General features: G+C 41.9%; 1 protein-coding gene across 1 annotated transcript; it reads right to left on the bottom strand.

Annotated features, from left to right (window-relative positions):
- Window positions 1-223: 223 nt before the first annotated feature.
- yaf2 (YY1 associated factor 2) lies at window positions 224-5408 on the bottom strand. Its single transcript, XM_034234300.1, has 4 exons — window positions 5388-5408; window positions 5004-5080; window positions 3877-4032; window positions 224-3375 (listed from the first exon to the last, which is right to left on the bottom strand). Exons 1-4 carry the CDS (start codon window positions 5406-5408, stop codon window positions 3123-3125), a joined length of 507 nt encoding a protein of 168 aa, XP_034090191.1. The 3' UTR covers window positions 224-3122.
- Between the last annotated feature and the right edge of the window lie 4283 nt (window positions 5409-9691).

The raw sequence follows: 9691 nt of genomic DNA, 5'->3' as shown, positions 1-9691 counted from the left end.
GAGGATTAAAAATGTGCAGGAAAAATGTAGAGTAGAATCTGATTTGTTGGCCGGGATATTGTTCTTCATCGTGTGCAGTGTGTGGGAGAGAAACTTTAGGATTTTAGCCTTTGCCGACCATTGACATGCACAGAAACTTATATAACACTCTACAGGAAAAGGGAAAACCCTAAGAAGCATGATAGGGCCTCATTAAAGTTGTAGGCAAAGTGAAACGACAAAGTTAAATGATATCTTTTGTTTACATTTTCTTACTCAGACATGTAATAAACAAGTTCACACATTTTTAAAACAATTGAACATGGCAAAGCATGACACAAAATAAAATAACAGGTGACAACCAACATATATTTTAAGTGTCTTTCAAAATGTTGCCACAAACGAATGACAGATGTGAGTCGGGACAGTTCTCACAGGTCCACACAGCTAGTCCCAGCTAGTGGTGAACCCCTGAGATCTGCCACACAGGAAACGATGCTAAACAAACTAGAGACAAAGCCTGTCCCACAATATACCGAGACCGTAATATTATCATGCCATGACAGTTCTCAGGATCTGTGCTAAAAATGTTAAAAGTAAAGATCTGGACAGTAACACTGCTATGATGGATAATACAACCACATCAAAACATTGTAGTACAATTTTTTTTTAGAAATGTATCTCTACAGGTTTCATAAGTTATCGTGTTGATCTATAGTAGTTCTGCTGGGGGTTTAGTATATTTCTAAAGCTCCCCCACTTCGCTACGTCAAAATGGAAGAAGCGGTTTTCTTAAGTCCGTCACACCGCAGGCCGTCACATTAATTGTGCGTGTCCAGAAGTCAAAGACCCATTTTTCGTTGCAGAAGCACCACGCTTTGTCCGAACTGGGTCCACGGTGGGGGCCAAACAGCATGAGCCCCCTCTGCTCGTCCACTGTGGCGCTCAGCAGGTGCAGCGGAGATTTAAAAAGGAGTATACCGGAGTCTTTTACAGCCACTGTCCCTTAACTAAACACTACATGTGGTTTCTTTCCGTCTCTAAAACAAACATTTCCATGGTAAACCTGACTCTTTTTTTTTTCTTCGAGAAACATGAATATGTATGAAGAACTGTTCCTGTATTTGCGTCGATATATCTCATTCTGTGGAGGTCATGTGATTGACAAAACACCTTTTTTTTTTTTTTTTAAATCCTGTCTGGACGAAGTATGGACAAAGTTTCAAGACTGTTATTAACAACAAAGCTGCATTAAGTGATTTTCTTTCATTAGCATGACTCTGCAAAGAAACCCACCCCTGAGAGACAGATTGTAGCTGTTATGGCTAATATGTTAGCATTGTATTCCTCTTGGATTAGCGTTTCTAGTGTGATTGGTCATTATTAGCCCAATATCTATGAGAGCTTGACAAGAATCTGGGGATACAATCCGTATCGTGATACAGGTGTAACAATTAAATACTGTCGTGCTATTAAAAACACAACTCTATGTGCAACAAAAAAAAAGTAAAAGAACATTTGTAGTTTTTTTAATGCAATCAAAACAGCGGGATTTGCATTTATCACAGTCCCTGCATCACCATACATGAGAGCACTTCTACCAGTGCAATCTGAGCCACACTGGCTGCATGTCAAATATTAAATTAAGATCAATAGTGTTTTGACGACACTCAAGTGTAATGACATTTTTTGACTTACAACACTAATATTTAGCCCATTTTTAGCTCAGGGTTTATCTGCACCTCTATCGTAGCGAGTTAGCTAGTAAACTTCAATCTTCTGGGATATCATGTTTACCAGGTAGTTTAACAACAGCTTGTCAATAGACTATCCATTGCTGCCAACATTTATCCAATAGACACTTTCTCGGGCCAGCGATTTTTATATATAGCCCAGGGGGGGGGGGGGGGGGGGGTAGTGGAGCACGCTCAGGTAAGGTGAGCGCATAAAGCTTAGCAGACTCTCCACGCTAACAAAGGATCACTTCTTCTTCAGGGCAGGGAAGGCTACGCATTACTGTCCCGCAGCTGTTGCCTCTCTGTTGGACTCCGGTACTGCACATTACTCACAAGACGTTGTAAAAAAAAAATGAGTGGGGGGCGAACGCACTAACCACTCCGCTAACGCCACAGTCACCCCCGCCGTGCGGGCCGGATGAGAATGTCTGGCGGGCCACCAGTTGATGATCACTGGTCTATGAGGACATCAAAACAATGAGACTAGCTAGAGAAATGCTAATTCTGTACAAAAAAGAAAATCACTTAATGCAGGTCTGCGGTTGTTGTTTATATTCTGCACAATTAATGGCTGCGAACGTAGAATAACAAAACCCTGATAGTATTTCTAGCACATGTGACGTAAGGGGCAGTGTAGACTACCGGTATTATCCTTTACAATCATATTCTGCACCTTTACCCGCACCATATAAAACAGGGCTTTTATCAAAACCTGCCTGACGCCCTTATACAGTCATAACAAGCATTACCTGAACTAAACATCCCACTCCGAACATTACCCAAAAGCACCAAATGGTGCCCGGCAATGCTGCGTCAAAAAAGTCCCTCCGCAGCAGAGGCAGTCCACGAGTAAAGGCTGGGAGTAATGGCGAGCAGGAGCGAGGGTTTTGCAGTGAGGTTGAAGGTTCAGCGTCGGGACACCGAGTGCGAAATTCAGGGTTTATAACATGTAGGATTGCAGACAGAGGCGCAACGTTCCACATGGGGGAAGGACAGGTCACTCTGCCGGCCACTGAAGGTAAGGGTGGGCTGCACATTTCGAAAAAGAAAAGGGCAGGAGTATCTGAAGGAAAACCTCACAGGGTCCTTAAAGCTCGTCCAGATTATTCAGACACATCTCAGGTCAGTTCTGAGGGAGTTCTTTGTCAGAATAAAACTGTCTTAGTAAGTATTCTAGCAGACAGCGCGCAGGACCGTCTCCATTACAACAATTGTCCAGGAGAAAATGTCTAAAAACGTCCAAGACAGAGCAAAGGTCTTCCATATTGCTTTCTAAAGAATCATTTAAACGTTCTAAATGTGATGTGTTTTGGTCACAGTTCCTATATATCCAAAAGAAGGTGATGCGCAGCTCTCCACCTTGCCTGCAGATGAGATGGGTGTGGAGGGGGAGGTTTGGAGGTGGGCTCAGTGGGACTCTCCGTTGACCGAGCTGCCCTCCCCTCTGGGTGAGGAGGAGCGGGAAAGCCCCTTCTCTGTGGTCTCTGAGCTGGAGCCGTTCTGGCTGTGGGGGTCGGCGGCGGCCACGGTGCTGGGCGGGGGGGCCGCGGTGGACGTGGGCTTGACCTTCTCCTTAAAGTCCGTGATGATGACCGTCAGGTCGCCGACCGTCACCTCCAGGTGCTGGGCGCTGCTCCGGTCGATGTTTTTTAACCTCGGCCTGGTGAGGGGGGGGGAAATGGACATGAGAGCGAGATAAAAACCAAGCTGTGACAGTATTTTCTAATCTATGGTCTTGTATTAGTGACAGACAACTTACAGATGAGTAGAAGGCAGTCTGTCCTTTATTGTAACCAACACAAGCACCAAGCTTTATGAAAAATAATGTGCAATGATGTTCACTCAGATAAAATCTTGAATGCAGCCATATTTTTCGCAGTCTAGAGCCATTTCCTTAGCCACTTACTTATGAGTCAAATCAAAATACTTGTTTATAGACTTATTCCTCTTTGATTCAGCCATGAGTGAAAGCACCTTGATCTTTTTTTCAAAGAGCATCTCCGAGACACTAATATGATTTTTGTACCTGGTGTTTCCCACCCTCATCAGGTTTATCTTTTGAAGCCCTTCATGAAATATGACAACCTCCCGTCAGGTGGCAGAGTAAACACCATCCACAGTTTCTCCTGTTTATTCATGCGTCCCTGGTATATCAGCTTACCTCATCTTCTTGTGACTGTTCTTCTTGAGCGCCGGCTCTCTGTCGCTCTTCTCCTTCTCTACCTTCTCCTTCTTTTCCTTTTTGGGCTGCGAGGGCAACACGAACTGCTGAGTTACCTGCTGCTGAGAGACGAGCTGGGAGACGGGACGAGGCTTCCTGATCCGGGGGGAGAGGAAGGGGGAGAGACAGAGCGAGGCAGATTAATGAGAGGGAAAATCACAGTGAGCACATGGCTCCATGCAAGCGCAGCACCGTAATCAAGAGGCAATAATCACTGCCAGTGTCGGTTAGGATGGTGCTGCGGAAGTGTTTTTAACACCGGCAGCGAGTGGCTCCACACACTGAGGATAAACCCGTATTCAGCCATCTGTGAGACGTGAACCTGCTCAGACTTGTTCCAGGACGCAGTGATAAACATCACGAGCTGAGGGAGCTTTCTGCGAATTGTACAATACTCACGTCACCTAGGAATATTAAATCTTTTAGATTGTTTTAATTGTCTATTGTTTTTTACTTGTACTTGTTTTATGGTGTGTGAGCTGTGCTGTGTGATTGTTGGTATGTTCATTTGACTGTACAGCACTTTGGTCTGGAGGTTTTAAAGTGAAAGCTGTATTGTACCGTATCACACTGTACATTTATAGCAATTATCTTATTTTTTACGTTAATATCATAATGAATAGGAATACACCATTATATATGATGTATTATACACATCTATTGATATATGTTATGTGGTAAAATGTGCCCCTTTTTTACATTTTATTATGTATTTATTGACATGGTCTATCCATACTAAAAAACATTTAGCAGTTAAACTAAAATCTCATAACCGTTCTTTCTATTTTTTTTAAACGCGCACAATATGCACATTTTGACTTGGCATGATTGTTAAATATTTTTATTTTGCTGTATTTTTGTTCTCAAATGCAGCAACTGTTACAATGAGTTTATTGTAATTTCGTTGTACCTGTACAATGACAAAATTAAAGATCTATCTATCTATCTAATAATGCATTCCCACCACAGGATAAATAAAGTATTCTGAATACAAACGTCCAATACAAATGTTAATTGTAAGTGTGCAAATTACACTGAATTAATTATTTTATAAAAATAGCACTCACGTTTTTATAAAAATGTTCACACCCGGGGAGAATTGTAGTCGTTTATCCGAAATGTGGAATGACCTGATTCTCCTGCGCTGCAGTTTGTGTATTTAATAACTCAAGGCGTGAAGTATGACACCTGTGGGTGCTTCATGTAACAAACAGTCGTCACTCCTTCATGGACTTGATCCCTAACTGGATTACCACCTGTGTTAGTATAAACACATTATTCATGATGGGTTTCTAAGGTTTGGATTTCAGGTTACGTACAAAACAGTCATGTTTTGCTGCCTTGCTCTAAAGGTCATGTTCTAGTGACGTTGATGCGCCTTCATATACAGAACGCTTAAGGCAGATCTGATAATAGAACTCGTTCTCAAACACCTACATGTTCGTCCTCACAGGGACATTTCGATCCTCCATGAGTGCCTGCTGTCTCAAAATTGATGCATTATGCAACCGGTCTGGCAAGACTTTGCACGCATGAAGGCTGCGATCGTATTTCTGTGGCACTGTGTGTGTGTGTGTGTGTGTGTGTGTGTGTGTGTGTGTGTGTGTGTGTGTGTGTGTGTGTGTGTGTGTTTAGGGGCTGGCAACAGTCCTAGCTTAGAGGCAAGTGTGTTGAAAAGGCCATCTGTTGAGAGAGACTACACCATCTAGTGCCTGATTTTCCACGGGCATACACACTCCCACATGGACACTGTTGTATGTATGAATGCACATCGTAGCATGCACACACTGCACCAAAAAGCCAGAGTGGGGTAAACGAATCAGAAATGGAAACTCATGCATGCTTTATAAACACACTTTAAAGGGGACATGCAAAAGGGGACTGCACACACACGAGGGCATGATAAGAAGAGTGTGTTGTCATATTTCAAGCTATACATCCACACATTTCCTAACTCATCAGCTAGTTTGTGTGAAATTGGGATCAATAAAGTATATCTTAACATATCTTATCTAAATTGCTGCTCATAAAATGCACAAGAATGTATGCTAGGAGTGAATTGCAGCTTTCAAACACTGCACAGTAAATCAGCTTTATTCACTAACCTGCGTATGAACCCGTCGAGGAGTATCGCAATTACAAAACAATGGCCTCCAGGTGCTTCCTGAAGAAAATGCCCTTTTGCACTTAATGTAATTATAAGGGTGACACAGTACAAGCACAGAGAGGACTCGTGCACTGGACTTGACAAAGTACATCCATAAAATGAGCTTGAGAACGTAACTGAAAAAGAAATGTCGTTTGGCCTTTTTTCGAAATGTATGAGCTTTGGCTGCTGGTTTTGTTCTCAGGGCAAGTCTGTTGTTTAACAGTTCTGGGATGACCTAAATTGGGGCAGAGCTTCAAAGAGTCTCTCCCAGAGTTGTGTTTTTTCTTTTTTATCATCGCCTTCACAGAACATGCAGTGATGCTTGCGAGGCTGGAGTGAAATGCAAATGGGTCTCTTGGCCTACATAAGCGTCTGATAGGGAGGAGATGTCGAGATCCTCTGTCTTGTCAGCACGACGCTGCGGAACTGCTGACACCTTTTAAACAAAAAGAGGACTCTTTAAATCCTCTGTATCCAGCTCCAGTAATCTGCGGCAATCTGTGACATCCTTTCAGAGCAATACGATGAAGAAAATATCTGTCTTTTTTTAACTTAATTTAGCGAGGCTCGCACACAAAACGTGTCTGGTCCACGCTGCCCCCAGGCCAAATGTTACCAGCCTCCAAACAACAACAACAAGACGACCGTTTGTAACCCTTTGGGATTTGTTATTTCTGTTCAGGATGTCATCATGCACTTCCTGTTATTAACGGATAGAGTTACAGATGAATTACTGCTGCCATTACCTCATTAATGCAGCAAACGGGTGCTGTATGTTTCGCTTGATGCACGATCAAGAAAGAATGCCGCCTCAGGCTAATCATGATCTTCTCTATTCAAAACTAAGACTGGCTGCGCCCGAGAGGCAATTCTTTTGTACATTCTACCTTCTCCAAGTGTGACAATGAAGTAGATTTCCACTAATAGAGCCAGCTCAATAACCTGGAGGTGAGAGAGGAGAAAAGCTGATACGACTGTGAGGCAGAGCAGCAGGCCTACACAGAGCTGCCTCTGTTAACCCAATCAAACGGTTATTATCTTAGCACTTAGGCCTCCATCTGGAAACGGAGTGTGTGTGTGTGTGTGTGTGTTTGTTTGTGTGTGTCTATTGATTCCAACAGGAAATTCTAGGCCTAATGTAAGAGCCCTATTCTTTCAGACATTAATACAGCGTGTTGAAACTGTTGTTCCGATCAATATTTGCTCCACTCATGCTTTATTCCACAGCAGCTAATGGAGATCCTCACTGGGAAATGAGGATGTTACGAGGACTTAAACCCGCCAAATGCTTTTGTTCCTGAAAATATAATCACAATCTCTCTTTTTTTTGTATCTCTTTCAATGTAGAGAGGAAAACATGTTGGAGACTAAACAGGAACTACAGTTTAATAATGTTTCATTGCATGGGGAAATGTGAAAATGTCATGTCACAATGATATCTGCAACCTACGATATTATCCCACATGTCATCCACATGTGCTTTAAATGGTACTAATGTGTACTGGAATCATTTTTTACAAATTGCTTTTGTTGCATAACAGATATGCGCATATCTTTTTTGAGTCAAAAACAAAAATGTATAAATAAAGATAATAAAAAAAACCATAAGATTTCCCTTCATGGATAAAACATATCAACATTGTGTTAGTCTGTTCTTCGTGTACGATCATTTCAAGCTCTATGTCCAATGCTCTTGTATGTATTTAACCGTGAGACAGCAAGACAGCATTTTCAAAAGTCAAAACTTACCAACGTTTTTTATAGGAATGAAATATCACCACATCCTAGCTTTTTCTTTGACGCAATGTGTTCGAGTTCACTTCTGCTCACGATCCATTACTTGGTCATTCTAACATTTCCAAAGCGCGAGTGTAAATAATCGAAAATGTTAACATTGCAATACGAACAAGTGCAATATTCAAATCGCAGTTAGCGCAGTATTTGTTAAAGGTTCATTGATATCATTCTACAGACGTAAAAAACCTATTTGTACTTAAATGATGCTGAGGATGATGATACAAACTGACCAGTCGCTCCAATATCATGAGTCACATCGCAATATCAGTCAAAAATAATCACAAATAGTAACTTTCTAAACCGTGCGGCCTTACAAAACACTCCACCATTTTCCAACAGACGAAGCGTGATTTCGCTTTGTAGCCACAAGCTAACGACACGCTCTCCCTGTGCTGCAGGAGCTGGAAAGTACAAACGCTGCTAGTCATCCTGCTACATTTCACTGACGGGGAAACTCTGGCTGACCCTTCTGTAAACACAGAGTTTAGCGCTATCTCTCCCCCCCCCCCTCGTCCGACCTCTCACTCCTCCACCAACAAAACAGTCGAGGAACCAGCGCTGCCAGGAAATATCTCCTCAGGTCCAGATTTGGTAACAAAACAAATGTATTATGACTCAGGGCCACAGCGGACAAACAGGTCATCAACACCACAGTCAGTACAGAGGGGAGGGGGGGGGGTCTGTTTATAGACCTATCATAATAACTTGCCTAAAGTGACTATAAGTGCTCTCGTCTACTTATCCTTGCTGTTGTCCTATAGGGTCAAATGAGACGTTCCTATATGTTTATGTTAATAATATATAAGGGAGGCGTGTGGTGCAGTGGATTGGTGTTTGGATCAGGGGTCACAGGTTCAAACCCCACTGCAGTCAGCATGTGTCCCTGGGAAGACACTTCACCCCAAATTGCTCCTGTGGGGATTGTCCACAGTATTGAGTATGTAAGTCGCTTTGGATAAAAGCGTCCAAGTAACATGTAATATTATTAATGACCACTACGCGCTGCCTTTAAAAATGGTTTCAAAACAGAATCCGGACAAAATTTATGTGGCTGAGAATCCATCAAGATATGTTCCTCTGATCTTACCTGTAGTCAAAATAATTATAACTTTTTGCTTCGTTTTACTCAAAAATAAGGATGAATTTTGTGTAAATGATGTCTTGAGGACCAACTTCTTTAATTCCACACTTTGAAAGGGAGAAACCATTCAAGTTTAGGGTCTATCCAATTCACAAACCTGTTAATATGAGGTGTACTGATGTAACTTCCATACTCAAAAACAAGTGTTTGAGTATTACATTGAAATATAGGGCAGTCCATAGAGTTAAGATAGTATAACTATTAGCAGTGAAATTATTTAGATTTTTTTTTCAACACTCTCATAGGTGTTTTTAGATCTGACAGGGCACCTCTGGCCTTTATTCCAAAGCATTTACACTTTCAAAATGTAAACTGGTTCCATGCTAGAGCTGGGCGATGTATGAAAGTGTAGGATCCGTTATGATTTGGGCTTTAAAAAATAAAGCACATCATCATGCTGGATTTGTTCACAAAGCGTGCATTTTCTATAATAAATCTAGTACAATCTTTTCCTTTATGGTTACACTTTTATGAAACTAGAGGTCAAACATTAATTCCCATTCATCTAAGCTCTTATGTTTTCTTTTAAAGATGCTTATTTTAACATAGTCGTGCATTCCCAAAGACAGCACGAGGCTGAATTCTGCAGAACTGCTGGCTCACGAAACACGGTGTGAGGAGCAAACATCCCACAGGACAGCTCAGGAGAACGCTTCTCTAAACAGATC

Source organism: Gymnodraco acuticeps, unplaced genomic scaffold (assembly GCF_902827175.1).
Source record: "Gymnodraco acuticeps unplaced genomic scaffold, fGymAcu1.1, whole genome shotgun sequence".
Lineage (NCBI taxonomy): Eukaryota > Metazoa > Chordata > Actinopteri > Perciformes > Bathydraconidae > Gymnodraco > Gymnodraco acuticeps.
This window is presented reverse-complemented; position numbering and strand designations above follow the sequence as displayed.